Below are 16435 nucleotides of genomic sequence, written 5' to 3' on the forward strand. Positions count from 1 at the left end.
GCGCAAACAAGTCCCTGTTTTCTTCTGTGCAGAAGTGAACAGTTTCAGCAATGTTAAATCAACCAGTACTGACTGACCTTCTCAAATCCAGAGATTCATTTTCAATAAATGTTTAACTACTGTTTCCTTAAGCCAAAGGTTCACAACATGTAAAGCCTACTTTTAATCTCACACTAGTTTTATAGTTACCAAACAGCATGGTTGCTGTAGGGCTGCATGGCTTGTCTACCCTCAACCATTTGATATTAATTAATTAATGTCATATCAGCTTTCTTTACTAATAGTAGAATTCCAGAAATGATCAATGTATGCATACATTCAAAGGCCAGGCATGTGGAGGTGGATTGTTCTATGTTAAATGTGTTCAGTGTTCTACTGAATTGCTTCAAATACAGAAGATTAAGGACATTAAGGACAAGATGAAAATAATTCTCCTTCCCCACAGTAGAAAATGCACATTTGCACATTTGGATTGACTTGTATTAAACCAGCATCCTTTCAAATTATTTCAATTTCAGTTCACAGTATTTGTTTTTACCTAGCTTCCATAGTGGGAATGAAGGAGTAAAACTCATCTCCCAAACCACAAAAGTTCTGAGATAAAATCCCATTAACAACTCAAGGACAATATATCTTCTCTGTAAGAAGGTTAGTTATCCTCAGGCATAGATATCAAAACCTTAGAAGTATTTTGAACTGATCTTGACTATTTTATATTGAAGTACAACTCTTCCTGCAGATTACTGATGTACTTGTTAGAGTCTTCACATTTAAGGCAAATTGTCCCTAATCAAGACTCTGTAGTTTGTTACCATAAGTCATACATTCCCGGGCTGTTCTGCCTACTTGCTGCTACCCAGTTTCAGTGCATTCATCCAAAATTTTATTGGGTCTTCATATTTGTTGTACTCTACTATGGAGACTGCAGTAGCTGCTCTAGATGGTTGTAGAGCATTGCTTGCCCTTAAAGAATGGGCTAACTTCCATGTTTTATAATTTTCCCAAATCCACCTGCCTTTAACAGAACATTTTTATGATACTGTGCCAACCACTTTTTATGATACTGTTGACCACTTGCCAAAGACTGAAATAAGAGAAGAGCATTACAACTACTCATATCTAATGTCTTCAGGAATGTCTGTAATACTGGGCATGGGTAAAGTAGGCCAAAGTTGTTTACACTTTCAGTAGAAGACATTTATGCATACCTTTGAAGTATTTAGTGCATATATATGCAGTGTGCTTTGCATGCAGGTAGAATGTGTGTATACGCAAAGACATGCATCTTGTAAAAAAGACTTTTGCCCTGTGTTTTACACTATTTGGAATTATTTCAATCTGCAGCTTCAACTTAGAATTCAAGACTGTGCTTATTCAAGTCATGAATGTATTCCACTAAAAAATAATCAATTTTTAAAAAATATCCATCTTCTTAGATAACATGAATATAAAATAATAACTAGTACAACAAATCTGAGTAGAACACTCGTATTCAGGTTTGTGTTTGTCAAATTATTGTGTCAAAGCATGTATCTAAGGTCAAGTGTTGGGTGAAGCTGGTTTCCTTTACTAGTGCTTGGATTTTTCTGATCAAACATAAGCAGCAAAACATATTGCTTGATTTTGCTGCAAAATCAGAAAGTCTAGAACCAAAAGAAATTAGATTCAGGAGGGTCTAGATTCCCTTACAGTATTTGTTGAGTGAGGTGCATTAACTTTTAGCTTTTGAAGTGGGACTCAGCCTATGTCTTTCTACTGAACAGGTTTGGAGAGTCTGTTTGAAAAGTCTCATTGGGTCCAGCTGCCAGGGGCTGTTTTCTTGCAGCTTTTTTATGGTGTTGGGCAAGGCTGGGACACGTGGGGTTAACATGATCTCTGTTAACTGAGAAAGTTAATACTTGATGGAAACGGTTACTGAATATGTGGTTTTCCTGTACTGAAGAGTCAGGATGAGAGACTGAAGAGTCATTCCTGAGCAGCAGAAAATACTAACCTTGCTCTGTAAGTCGTGTGCAGGTCGCTGTAATCTACAATGGCACACAGAGTTTTGTAATCAAGTGGTGAAACCAAGCTGACTTCTGAATTTTGGGGCACAATTTCAGGACCGTCAGCATTGAAGTGCGACCCCTGCAAACACTAAGAACTAGGAGCAGCTGTGCGTCCATCGCCGCCCTGTGCCGCCCGCATAACGAAAGCCCACAGCATCCTTCCCTCGCCTCTCCCTGCACAATTAGGGAAAAAAAAAAAAAAAAAAAAAAAAAAAAAAAAAAAAAAAAAAAAAAAAAGAGAGAGAAAAAAAAAAAAGAAAAAGAGGTGCGGCGGGGGTTTTCCTCCGCGGATATTTTACCGTGTGGGTGGGGCGGAGGGTGGCGGGGCTGTCGCGGGGCTGTCCCCGGGCTGTCCCCGCCCCGCCCCGCCGAGGCAAGTGGCCGTGCTCGCCGTCGCCGCCGCACTCGCCACGCCGCCACCATGACGGACCGCTCCACCTTCGACACCAATGTCATCACCATGACCCGCTTCGTGATGGAGGAAGGCAGGCGGGCCAAGGGCACCGGGGAGTTCACGCAGCTCCTCAACTCGCTCTGCACGGCCATCAAAGCCATCTCCACCGCCGTCCGTAAAGCGGGCATTGCCAACCTGTGAGTCCCGGGATGCGCTCCGCACCTGCCCGCGTCCCCGCGGGTCCAGGGCGTCCTGCTGCCCCCGGGGTGGTGGGTAGCGGGATGAGGATGGGAACGGGTGTTTCTTTCACCAGAAAAGCCTGTGAGTGGGGTTGCATCAACCCATCCTCTTGCACAGAGCTGAAGATAACTCCTTTAGTGTCTTGGTTTCTTGATTTTTTTTTTTTTTTTCAAGTGATGCGTGCCATATGACTTTTCAATAGTATAAGGCATCCAGTCTTTGAGAAATGAATAATAGAACTTCATGAATACTTTCTGCAGGTGTGGATGCCTGAAGCCAAAAGACCAAATATGCTGAAAGGCAAAGCCTGGCAAAATATGGCTGAATTATTGCTTACTGCACATTGCTTAATATCAAAGCACCATTTTATGCTTTGAGGTGTTGAATAAAATTCAGAGTGGTTTTGTTTTCATAGTGTATCATAGCAGCTAGAGTTTCTATATGAAACTTTGGATATCTAAAGTGTTTAGAAAGCGAGCAGGTTAGGAACAGTAGTGTCTGTAGTCATCCAGTAAAAGGGATGTTGTTTTGGAGATGTATTAGAAGGAATTTGGAACTCTTGAAATGTGAAACAACTGAAGCTGCTTGTAGGCAACTGATCCTCCTAAAAGTTTTACATATTCTCCATACGCCCAGTTGTGGGCTGATCAAGGCTTTAGACATGGGCTACTTCACTACTTAATGGAAAATGCTGGAAAGAGAAAATTAATTTTCTTCTACAGACCATGGAAGGAAAATATAATAACAAAAAAGGCAAAAATCCTCCACTTTATGTATGTTTGAATTAATTTTCCATTTTGACTTCAGATTGCATGTAACTGTGGTAATTTTGAATAGTTACGTGTTATCCCTTTAATATGCCTCCTATATCTATCAATAAAGACCAGGGTTTCCTAGCTGTAATCTGATTTGTAACCTTAAGGCCCTATTTCTCTTGTGTCTTACATATCTGTGTGTTGGCAGCTGCCCACAGGTTTGCTGTCTGTGCCCACAGACTTGCCTTATGATCCCCTGCCCAGTGGGTTTAGCTCTCCATCAGTGCTGGGGTAGCAGGCTTTGGACTCATAAGCCTCCTTGAGCAGAGCATCTGCTATGGGATTGCATTTTATAAGTAGTGGTGAGATTTTGCTTTCCTGTCAGGGAATGGGAACAAGTAGGGATCGCTGCAGTCCATTTCTTCGCACCACCCTCAGACTCAACTAGATGCTTAGTGCTGCTCAGCAGGGCTGATGCAGAACAGCTGTAGAAGACATGCAGACCTTTCCCAGGCTCCAATCCTGGCACCTTGTCTTCCCCTCCCAGGAGTCCCCAAAATGTGAGGTGCAGAAGCTGTTCTGCTGCTGTGCCTCTACTCATAAGCATGAGATTCAAAGTATATTTTTTTCTAAAAGCACTTTCACAGTTGTAGAAAAAGATTCAAGTCATTTTAGCAGAGTGAGAAAAAAACAGTTATGCCAGGTCTTTATCTTATGCATTAAACTGAAGAAGCGCAATGCATTGCTAAAGTGGTGTGTTCGGTGTTATTACATAAAACCTGAAATACCAGTGTTCAGCCTAATCAATGAATTGTAGCTGAAATACATAAGAGCCATCTGAATGTGTGCTGAGGTGGCTGTCATTTTTGCCTTCTGTGAGCTAAACTTCCCCTTTCTCTGTTTGGCATTCTTACAAAATGCAAAAATCAAAGTCACCTATCATAAGGTCTCCTGGTATTTCTGTATGCCAGATGGTTTGATTCTGGTTAGCCTGCAGCATTTTGTCTTTTTTATTTGTATTTTTCCATTCTTTTCACAAGGAAACATTTACTACTTTGAATCAAAACTGAAACCGTTAAACCATAAATAGGTTGATTTATCTGTGAACAGACTTTTTGCAGCAATTTGCACATCATATTGCTAGTCAGGAGTATATTACATACAGAGGATATAGGATAACTAGTGTCAGATTCACATATATATTCATATTTTTTTAAATATATATTAATATAGCTTTAAAGCATAAAATTTTCTAATCAATTCTTAGCTTTTAGGGTGTACAGAGCCTAGGATTCAGGAATAATATGTAGGTCTTAAGATCTCATTGAAAAGCACAGTTGTAACTCAGCCTTCACAGCCCAGTCTGGCTGTGTTTAAGTATAGTTCACAAACTATTGAAGGACCATTCATTGTTTTGTATTTCTCAGCAACTTCTAGGTATGCAAACACGTCTAATGGTAACATGTCTCAGCCAGAATTCACTAGGCAGTAAATAAAAACAGGTTTAGAGAGCTGAGGTGTCATTTGAAAGCCCTGTATATTTACAGGAGTGTTTACAGAATATTTTAGAAGGTGCAGTGCTCCATTCCTATTAAATGTTCTCTCTTACAATTACTCTAGCTATGGGATTGCTGGGTCTACCAATGTGACTGGAGATCAAGTCAAAAAGCTGGATATTCTCTCCAATGACCTGGTGATTAACATGCTCAAGTCATCCTTCAGTACATGTGTTATCGTGTCTGAAGAAAACAAAGATGCTGTGATAGTGGAAACTGAAAAACAGGTTAGTAACTTTAAAAATTCTCCCTACTTGACTTCACATCAGCCTATAAAGGTGTACTGCTCTACATCTAAAAATGTAAATCTGAGTTAAAAGTTTCAGAAAACAGGTACTTTCCTAAATTGGCAAATGAAGGTGGAGGTGATGGGTGGGGACAGTGTTAGTCAGCATTTGTTCTTTCTGTCATTTCTGCTCTCCAGACTAATGTTTGTTGTTTTTTTTTTTTTTATGTGCTGTTCCTCCCCACCTTTTTCTTCCACCTTTTTATGTAGAAAACATTTCATTCATCCCCATCTGATCTCTGGAACTATGCTCTGAGTCAGTCAAGCCCTTCTGAAATGTCACTTTTTGAGTAGGACACTGATGAGCTGTTCCCTGCTGGTCAAATTTAGAGGTCTTTAATTCTTGAAAATTCTCCTTGAAGCCTATGAAAGGCTTAGCAACAATGAAACAAAAGTATTTTTTGCATTTATTTTTCTTTACATTCACAAGCCTGCATGCACTTATTATGGGATAGTTCCTATTTCACAGCTAATATTTTGGTCTGATCATGTAATAATCTGAGTAAAAGTTTAGTAAAACTGAGCAGCAAAAACATAATTTGCAAAGTGTAATAAGGTTTGCTTTGTTTAAGCAGTTCTCTCTCCCTGTTGAGAAATCTTCAAAATTGATTTTCTAGACATTTGTTGGAGTCAGAAAAGCAGACACCTTTCTGAGTTCCTCAGAGAGAGATCAGCAACTTCTAGTGAAGGCTGAAAAACATAGTCCTAGATACCAGAGTAGAAAACATGAAGTCTCCAAGAACATAGTTTTAGACGTAGTAAAACTATAGGAAGAATATTGCTTACATTTTTTAGATAGAACAAGATAGACCATATGCATGGTTTATATGTAACCTGAAGTGCTAAGAAACTAGAATCCTAATAGGTTAAGAAGAAATGTTTCGGGTTTGTGTTTTTAGCTTATTGGGTAATTTGTGTATAAGAATCTATGCACTGGGGAGAGATATGCTCTTGCTCTCTCTTGCTTTTCTTCTCTCCTCACTGACATCACCATTTCCCAAAGAAAATTGGAGCTGCCACAGCAACATCAGCCCACCTGGGGCCTCAACAGGAGCAGCTTCTACTTCTATTTGGGATTTTACTTCTGTTTAGGACTATAGGCCGAAAACTTTTAGCATGGACTTTAATGCTTGTGACTCTCTACCTATCAAGATTGATGTGCCTTTGCAATAAACAACTTTATAGCAACTAATAGCTGCTTGGCTCTTTAAAGAGAACAACAACAACCCAACAGGCATTGGATTTCCTTAGATCTGAACGAATATTCTCAAGGATCACTGAGGGATTCTGAATGTTAATGCTTTTCTAAACTGAAAGTGAACCAATACAGTGTTTTGATCAATGCATATCAGGAATTCTACTTGCAGAGTAGAGCATTGCTGAACTTAAATTTAAGTTTCTGCAGGATAAAATCAAATGAAAAGCAAATAAACACTGTAGTAACACAAGACAACTATGAATAAAATGATGGGGGAACAAAATTTTTAAAAATAACAGTTAATTCCACTTTTCCCCCTGTACTGTTAATATCCTATATCTGCAGGATTCCTTAATCCAGTAATAAGGCAGAGATTTCTTTTTTTGACTCCCCAAAACCCAGAGTAAGATCACTCTGGCTAAGGTAGTAACTGACCATTTCAGAGCACAGGTAAAGGAAAATGTATAGTTCAGGCATGGCAGCCATTAAAGAGCTTTATAATACCTCTATAGGCAGAGGTAAAATACAGTTTTTAGCTCTACATGAAAAAGGCTAATCTTAATTTTGGGTTTTTTCCTTATTATTCAGAAAGACATGTTTTTTAACCAAAGGCTGAAAGTGCAACCCAGGCTAGATGGTGGATATGGGATGATTGTCTTCAATTGCACAGATGAAACTAAATCGATAAAAGTATTCCCCCTTTTTTCTTCATATTTAAAAGTATATGAGAAAACTTCACTTTTCCTGTGTTGCCATCTGCTATGTGCTTTAAAGGTTCCTCAGTTTCTTGTTTGGCTCAAATCACAGTTGTAATCAAGAATGAAATTTGGGCCAATGAATTACTGACATTTGAATTTGGTTCCTTTTAATCTGTAATGGTATTTTAGCTTATATTCTTGTGTAAGTCTCTGAGAAAATTTTCCTACTGAAATGGTTTTTTTTTTGAGGAAGTGGATAAAAACTGTCACTAATCTAGTTCCACCTTTTGTATTTTCTAGGGTAAATACATAGTCTGCATAGACCCTCTAGATGGTTCGTCGAACATTGACTGTCTTGTTTCCATTGGGACCATCTTTGCAATTTACAGAAAGGTAAAATTCTTTCATGTAGATTAGGAAAAGCTATTATTGTTCAGCTTTTGGCGAAATAAAATTGCATGGAAAAACAATAAAATCTTAACTAAACTTGTTTGTGAAAGATACTCAGGGCCAACTTTAAGTTAAATCTAGTTCACGGATACATAGATTTGAATTTGAATTAGTCAGAATTTGAACTAGTCTCTTCGAAGCAGAAGAACCTATGTATACGTGGAAGCCTAGCTGATATTTAATTAGCCAGCTAATGAGGTTACCCCTTGGAAAAGATCATGTCTTAGGTTTCACAAATATTTGCGTTGAGGCAAAATACCACGTGGTTGTCATCTACTTGGGGAATGTGCTTTCAGGTTTTCTTGTTCTCAGTGTTAATAGTCCTGTTGGCCTGAGGACAGGCTTCAAAAACAAACCAGAGCTGAAACATGTCATGTGCATTTGAAGTGTCTAATTCACTCTGAAAGGCAGAAACCCTGTCTGAAGGAGGTTGAAATACCAGACTTACAGGTCACAGCATGGGGGAAAAAGTAAATAAGGTAAAACACACCCAACTGTCCACTTTAATCATCTTTTGTAAGTTGTCATATATCCCAAAGTAGTATTTTCAGCTTCATTTTTGTGTGAAGCAAAAGAAAACAGAAAAAAAAAATCCAAGTACTTTGGATCAGCTTTGAACTCTGTGAGTCATGTTTCATTTTTTTTTCGACTGTGCCTCTGAATTTTCCTCTGAGCTGTGTTCATTGTCACCTGCAAGGAGGGACATAGCTCTTCATTATCTCCTTAATCCTTTCCTGCTTCCTGCATTCCTGCTAGGCTTAGTTAGAAGAGCATTTCTAGATCAATGTGTTTGTATCCTATATATAATTTGTGTTAGTGCATCCAGTAGGAATCTCAGCTGGGGATCATGGAAACATTTGTGCCACATCATGCATGGATATAGAGTAGAAGACTGTCCTTATCCCAGAGTCCAGGCATGTACCAGCAATAGGAATGCAGTAAAATGGAGTGTGCTCTTTCTTGTTGTAGGTGTCTCCTGATGAGCCTTCTGGGAAGGACGCTCTCCAGCCTGGGCGTAATCTCGTGGCAGCTGGTTACGCGCTCTACGGCAGTGCCACCATGCTGGTACTGGCCACTTCTGCTGGAGGTGTCAACTGCTTCATGCTGGACCCGGTGAGACTATCTTCTCTGTCATTGTTGCTGCACTAGGCATTGCCAGGCACAGTCTCCAAGAGCTGTTTGTCCCAGGAAAATCAGCCAAAGGAGCAGTTGTCAAGGTAGCATGAAGGATTGAAGTATGAATGTGCTTGTACTTACAACCCACCAGCAATAATGTCCTGAGACTTGCATTCCACCTGCCTAATGCAGCAGTGCCACGTGTGACTCAACAACAGGAAGGCAGCTGAGTCAGCAGAGCAAGTTCACACCATGTGTAATCATGTGATATTTAAAACGAGCAGTCTTCTGCAATACAGAATACTCTTTAAGTCTTATTTGTCTTTTCCTTAATGCTAGGACCTTAGTAAACTAGAGGAGCATAAATATTTAAACTTCTTCTGTGTTTTCAGATCCCACGATGATGTGAAAAAGAGTAAGTGATGTGTGTGAGTGATGTGACGTTCTAGCATGCATTTACCATGAGTTTCAGAACAAAATAATGTTGATCATAGCAGTGATCGCAGCTTTAGTGGCCTGTTTCAGTCAGGGTGTGCCTCCTACCAGTCTTAAATTTTCATAATCTGCAGTGGTCAAGCTGCAGGAAGTATAACTTGATACTCTCTGTTTAGTAGCAGCTTAAATAGATGCATGTATATTTTACTTTATTCAAGTAAAATACAACTTTGAGCAAGCATGCATGTTATTTTGTTTACTCTTAGCACTAACTTGGAAATTTATTTTAGAGAAAACTAAATAGACCAGCCCTTGGTCACAAGCTTCCAGTTAGCCCAAGCAAAAAAAGCCTGGAGTGTCTGTAGCTATTTGAAGATGTTTATGCATTGGTTCAGCCAGCATTCTCCTTAGAGTTCTGAAATATACACTGTTGGAAGTCTAGCAAAAGAGTGGGGAGATAAACAAATTTACAAGTAGTATTTTGGTCATAGAAGAGAAAGGTTGTTTGGATTGGTAGTATGAGGAAGCTTGCATGATAACAGGATTCATGCTTTGTCTGTGTTTTATGGATAAAATACCTTGCATGTAGACTGCAAAGGCTGTTTTTTTGTAGGTACTGAATTATTTTAAAACTCGACTGTGGTAGTAAGTTTTTATTACATGTTATTGAATTTTGCCTTAATTTGCAAATAAGTAAGCAATTATTATTAACAAATAGTTTTTCTTTCTTACTGTTAGGCAATTGGAGAATTCATTTTGGTGGAAAAAGATGTGAAAATCAAAAAGAAGGGAAATATCTACAGTCTCAATGAAGGCTATGCTAAATACTTTGATCCTGCTGTCACAGAGTATCTCAAAAAGAAGAAATTCCCTGAGGTAAAAGACCCCGTTTCAGATAAACTTTCTGATGACAAACACCATCTACGATTTCCAGCTTTATGATCAATTGCTCATTCTCCTCTGATACACTGTTCAGAGCTGGTTTTCCTTTCCTGTCTATTTAAAATATAACTTGACGTAGGATTGCAAGTGAGAGCAGCAGTTGATATAACCAGATATTTCAGCATTCTCCAATACTGCACTGCACCTCTTTTGCATTTTTCACTTTTTTCCTCTTTTCTTTTTTTGAATCCTTTTTCATGAGTAATGGTGCTAGAGGCAAAACTGAGCATTTGGTAATCAAGTAGAGAGGAAATCTTGTCTGGTGATGAAGAAATTTGATCAACGTGCGTTTTATTGCTGCTTCCGCACTGCAACATCTGAGTAGCTGGAGAGCACAGGGGAAATGGCAGGGGGTCATTGCTCAGTGTAACACAAGCTGTGTCCGAGGGGTGCCTCTCTGTTGAAAATCTAGTGTAGTTTCAAGGTCTGCTTTGTAGTTGTGCAGCTTCCTGGTGTCAGGAGGCCCAGAGCTCTCCAAGGAGTGCCCATGAAAGGTTCTCATGCCTTACACATTTAATCACTGGAGTTGTCACACTGACAGTGAAATGTGAATACCCACCATTGTTAAGTATTAGTGTACCTTCCTGACTTCCTGTTCTTGCTTTGAAAGAAGATTGATGCCTTTTATCACTTATCTTTCCAGGCTTAAGGTATCGTTTATGTAGATATTAAAATGTACTTCAGGAAGTAGAATAAGAAAATAACATCAGAAGCCAACTACTTTTCTTAACAAAAAGTTGCAGAAGCTGGAAAAAATGGTTGGAAGATGTAGGAAAGATCACTTCTTCTGCTCTTCAATTCTTTTTCTGCTAGAAGACAAAACCCCAATATCAATTCCTAGCATTTGAGTTTTTGCTACTGGAAATGCAGTGTTTTCCGAGTATTAAAGCCAGTAGAGAGCTGGGATACATTTTCTGTTGTTGGCACAGTTGGTCATCTATGCTAAAGTCTTCTGTCACTCCTTTTCCTTGGATTTTGCTTGTTAGCAAATGAAGAGGATACTGACACACTCTCCAAAACTACATTGGCTGTTCCCAATGAAGTATGATATGGAGATGAAAAACATCAGGTCTGCTAAAGAGGCATGTGGGGAAGGTTAACCTGGTGTGCTCTACATTTACTTTTATTGGAATGTTTTTCTGTAGGATGGCAGTTCACCATATGGTGGGAGGTACATAGGATCTATGGTGGCAGACGTGCATCGCACACTGGTGTATGGAGGAATCTTCCTGTATCCTGCTAACTCCAAAAGTCCCAAAGGAAAGGTAAGCCAGTTATAGAAAATACTGCATCATGTAGACATTGCACTATTCTATCAAGGTCAATATTTTGGTTACAGAGCTTGTGTTTTGTAACTTGGTAGCTTGTATTTCTTATATGTGGGGCAATATGTCCATCCCTTGCACACTGTCACAAGCAGCATATTTTAGGGCTGCTGCTCACCTCTTTCAACTGCAGTGACTTCTCATTATCTGAAAACATATCCAGCTTGTTCTCAAACAAGGTTCCGTGCACCATGTCAGCCAAAACTGGTGGTGCTGGTCCCAATCGAGTAGCACAAAGCAAGCAATCCACATTACCCTGAGATTTCTGCTAGCTAGTTTATAAGAAGCCTAAATGTAGTTGGCCCGTTGGGAGAAGCTCTGCTGAAGAGAAAACTGTCTGCATCTTGTGTGTGGTACCAAGACTTCATCTGGAGGAACCATGCCTGGCTGCATCTGCCAGGACAATGGTCAGTCAGGGAAGATCACGCACTTATGGGCTGGCAAGGGGACTGTTTATTCAGCAATGACCTTTGGTCTATTTTGTAATTCTCCGTAAAATATTGCTTCAGATTGCAGATAAGATACAGTTATTCATTAGAGAAACCTAGTAGCATGCTCAGAGCACATGTTTTTCTTTATTTTCACACAGTTCTTTGTGGTCTGCCTTGTTAACAGTTGAATCTTAACATACAAACTTTATCTCTCTGTAAATAGCACAATGCAAACATGAGCTATGGAGAAAGCTTAGATGGGGCAAATCCAGCATTCATTGTGTTTTAAAAGAAAAAATCCACACAATTTCTTTATTGAGTCAATGTTATTATGAAATAAAGAGCATTTAAAAAAATAATTTGTTTAAAATCATATGCCAATTATATTTACATTTCATTACTTTTGGCATTGCCTGGCCTGACTTCTGCCATTTTGACTTTTGTCTTCTAGCTGAGACTGCTCTACGAATGCAACCCTATGGCTTTTGTTATTGAGAAGGCTGGGGGAATAGCAACAACTGGTCATCAAGCAGTACTAGATATAGTGCCTGAGGATATCCACCAAAGAGTGCCTGTTGTCTTGGGGTCTCCTGATGATGTGAAGGAGTACCTCGAGATCGTCAAGAAGCATTCAGCAAAGTAAAGAAAGCTTGCTGGATTCACTGTGCACAGGGGATAATATGTCTTACAGCTGAACCAAAAATTGCGCTGCAGTACTGTGAGATTGAGCTGTCTGACTTCTGTAGCAAAAAAATAAATGAGCCATATTTTCATAAGATTTTTTTTAAAGTGAAATTATGTGCAATTGCATTGTGCAATGAAAGGTATTAAAAGATTGTATTAAAGGAAACATTAAAAATAAAAGCAATGGAAAAATATGTTTTCTTTTTCATTTATGGTTTGTGGCTACAGAAGAGCCACATGTGCTGCATATGCAACGTGTATGTTGCATTCAGTATCTAGCGAGGAGAGACTCATCTTTCTCAGACAAGTTACAGACTATCATCAGTACAGCTGGCTCTGTCCTCTTTTAAGCATCTTGGGAAGAAGACTCAGCAGCCTCTTACAACGAGTGATCTTTCCTAGACCAGTGTCTGCACCCCAGAAGTTGCTCACTCTACTTCTGTCTGGGTTTACTCTGATGAAGAATTAATGTTTGTGAAACACAGGCATTAGTGTAGGTTAATTCTGACACATGATGTTAATACTGCTGATTGCCACTCTATTAGATCCAGCAAAGATGGAAAATGACATGTTAGTGTGGAGGGGTTTTAATGGCTAAAGAGTGTGTGTAGACAGCTTGTACATACACAGATTCTGCCAAAAATTAACCTGCTTACTTGATGAAAGCGTGAACTTGTGTATTGCTAGCAACCTCCACCAGATGTTCTTTGTATTATTTTGGGATTGGAGATTACCTTCATAAAGGATTCTGCTGTGCAAGCAGGAGGGAGGTGCAAAGATCCCCCCAAAGCATACTGACATTTAACATGCTTACTCAGAGCATGCTGCTGGGAAGAGCACACTAGTGCTTGGGAGCTAGATGGACTGTCCAGCACTGTCTGGATACAGCTCTCGAATCAATTAAAATCAGCAAATCTTTGATATTTCTCACTGCCCTCTTACCTTCACCAAACTCGAAGTAAGGATCACATGGATGTTGCTGTGGGTAGACTGCTGCTGAACATGGACTCAGTTCATGGTCTGGGAGGTCCTGTCTAGGTAGGGGTGCTGTGAGCTACAAACCTGCCTGCCTGAGGGCTTTGCATGGATCAGTGCAGATAGCCTGGCTGAGCGCAGTTCTTCCTGTAAAACCAGAGAAGTATGGGGAAGCTGGAATCCAGGGTGCAAGGACATGCTCTGTGAGGGCTCAGAAAATAAAAGCCTGGGGACCCCCATTCTGACAGGTCATGCTGGGGCATTTGGAAGCATCCTGGCAAACCTTAGACAGTTGTATATATGCATCTGTTCTCCAGACTGATGGGGGGCAAGACATTTCTGTCAGGGCCTGAATGGCCTAGTTTCTGCTGAAAACCTTAATTCTGATGAGGCTTTGCTAGTGGAGACAACTTTCAGGGACCTGAACCCTTAGAAGACTGTGAGAGTGCTGGCAATCATCAGTTTAGACTACAGTGCCTCAGTGGTCTTTTAGTATTACTTGGCAGACAGAATCCACAGCAGTGATTTTTGCCTAGTACAATTCCTTGTCTGTATTCTGCCCTTAAGCTTTAAAGGAATCCTGGACTGCATATATCTATTTTTAATGCACCATACTGACAGCATGTAAAGGTTACAAGAGGAAAGTCAATACTGTCCATGTTTGCTGGGTGAGTTCTCTGTGTTTTGGTTTTGCCCGTAGGCTGACATTTCATACTTAGCATTTTACCCATCATGGACTGTATTTATCTTCCAATCAGTAATATGTAAGCCCACATTTGAACAACATCCCTGGCTAGCCATCAGCGGGGAGAAGCACTTAGTAATCTCCTTCCATATCCCCTTTCCAGAGCTCTCCCTGCCTGTCAGTGCAGAGCAGGTGGGTTTGTCACAGTGTCTGCTGTCAGCCCCTGTGTCAGTTCCATGCACTGCCCTCCTCAGAGGCTGCGCTGTGGCCTTTGGTGAAAGGTCACTGGCTCCAGTTTCAGCTGGTGCCATCCAAGTGACTAACATTTCATATCACTTAGAAAAGGTGTCACCTTTAAGGCCCAGGACTGGCCCATACACCAGTGCAAGTGTGAATAATCCCAAGAGCTCTTTATGTTAGACGGCAAATCTCCCAGATCTGTCAAATTAAGGTGGGTTTTTTTTAACCTTCCTATTCTATTCCAACCCCTTGTACTGAGAGGTTCTCAGGCTTGTAGATAATCATCACACATTTACACAATCTGATTTCTCCCCACCTCCCCAAAATGGTAATTATTTATATAGCCTAATCGTTCCACATAAACATTTGGGTTATTCTGTTTCAGTGGGATCACAGTATTTATCAAAACCAGTATTTATCAAAAGCTTTCATGCAGTCCAATTGTGTGCCTTTATCCAAGTTTTAATTCTCTTTTTGCTGTAATGTTGACTGCAATATTTATGGAAAGATTGGTTGAAGAATCTGTGTTATTTACATGATAGTGTAAGTTAATTTCTTATTGAAGGACTGCTATTTGAGAAGCTCAAAGCACTGTGCTTTATATATACTAAATAATCCAGTACCTATAAAATACATTTGCAGATTTTACACATACATACACACGCACACACACATAAACACACACAAAAAAAGCTGCAAATAGTGGACTTATTAGCTCAGAAAACACTCTTTGACCCACTAACTCCAAAACAAACTTTCTGTTAAAAAATGATGTGAACTTTGTCTTTTTGACCAGTCTGAAAGATCACTTGGAATCAACAGAAGAGCTGCATGTGATGTTTTGACAAAAGTTAGATGTCATTGGCCAACCCCCACCCCATTTCTTATTTACTAATTTGATTCAGTATGCTTATGCAATTCCAGCTACACAGCAGAAAGAGTTTGCACTAAAAGCATTTTAGTACAGGTCAGGCTGGCAGCTGCCACGATGATGAAATAATGTGCAGAATGTAATGGTTGTACTTTAGGCCAGCAGATATTTTTGCATGTATAATGTGAAACCTATCCTCTTCCTTTGTTGATCCTACTCTGTGCTATACCAAAGCTTCCTACATACATTATTTTTGTTTTTCTACAAAGTCTGTTCAAAAGAACAAAATTTTCTAACCAGGCAGAACATGCTGTGGGACATTTGCCTTGTGATGTGAACATTAACTGTACATTTAACTATATCACTGTAGTAGGAAAGAGAAATCTTCAAGATTTCTTTCTTCATTCATCATTGCCTTAGAGGATGTATAAAACCTGCCTGTTGTTCCATCTGAGCAACTCCACTCCCCAGTCCTTCCTCCACCTTAGAACAGGATTGGAAAAACATCCCCAAAGCTAAACACATTGGATAGAAGCAGCACTGAACTCTGTCTTTCCACTTGTGGGTAGTGTTCAGTACTGTGAATCTCTAAAACTCTTCTTTTTCTGCTGATTTCAAAGTAAAATACCTTAGCATCCAAATCCTTTTAAAACTCTACAAATAATGTATTTTTCATAGATGAAGAGACACTTCTGTCATCTGAAAGTTTGAAGAAATGCTAAGGATTAAAAAAGGACCACCAAGGGCAATCAAAACTTTTTTGCTTCAGCTGCAGCTTCTATTAAGAAAAATGCATTAGGTATATGTTTTTTACTGAATTTTGTTTCTGTCTTCCTGGCAAATTTTAATCTTGCAGTAATTTGGGTTAAAGGAATAACAATGAAACTGAATAAAACTTTTCTTCTGTAACTCCAGATTTTCTTGTTTCGGTGGTAGGCTTTCCATTAAAAATAAGAGTGCTGCTAGTAAGTAAAATGAAGGCTACAGCATATGACAGCATATATTTTCTCTTACTGCCTAGTCAGAGTGGGAAGACAGTGCTGTAATTAAAATCCATAACTCCAGTATTCCAGATAGCACATATCTAATGCACAATTGAATACATT

The 16435-nt window shown here is 39.5% G+C and overlaps 1 protein-coding gene across 1 annotated transcript; it reads left to right on the forward strand.

The window, feature by feature from the left end:
- Window positions 1-2412: 2412 nt before the first annotated feature.
- LOC306814723 (fructose-1,6-bisphosphatase 1) lies at window positions 2413-12751 on the forward strand. The gene is made up of 7 exons (XM_079331078.1): window positions 2413-2639; window positions 5058-5220; window positions 7476-7568; window positions 8595-8738; window positions 9915-10052; window positions 11264-11383; window positions 12326-12751. Exons 1-7 carry the CDS (start codon window positions 2470-2472, stop codon window positions 12515-12517), a joined length of 1020 nt encoding a protein of 339 aa, XP_079187204.1. The 5' UTR covers window positions 2413-2469; the 3' UTR covers window positions 12518-12751.
- Window positions 12752-16435: the final 3684 nt, after the last annotated feature.

The sequence above is a fragment of the Erithacus rubecula genome (genome assembly GCF_903797595.1).
Source record: "Erithacus rubecula genome assembly, contig: SUPER_Z_unloc_2, whole genome shotgun sequence".
Taxonomy (NCBI): Eukaryota; Metazoa; Chordata; class Aves; order Passeriformes; family Muscicapidae; genus Erithacus; species Erithacus rubecula.

Coding starts and splice junctions, on each gene's coding strand:
- LOC306814723 (XM_079331078.1), top strand. CDS start 2,470: ATGACGGACCGCTCCACCTTCGACACCAATGTCATCACCATGACCCGC. Junction 7,569..8,594: donor TCTTTGCAATTTACAGAAAG/GTAAAATTCTTT, acceptor TTCTTGTTGTAG/GTGTCTCCTGATGAGCCTTC. Junction 10,053..11,263: donor AAAAGAAGAAATTCCCTGAG/GTAAAAGACCCC, acceptor GTTTTTCTGTAG/GATGGCAGTTCACCATATGG.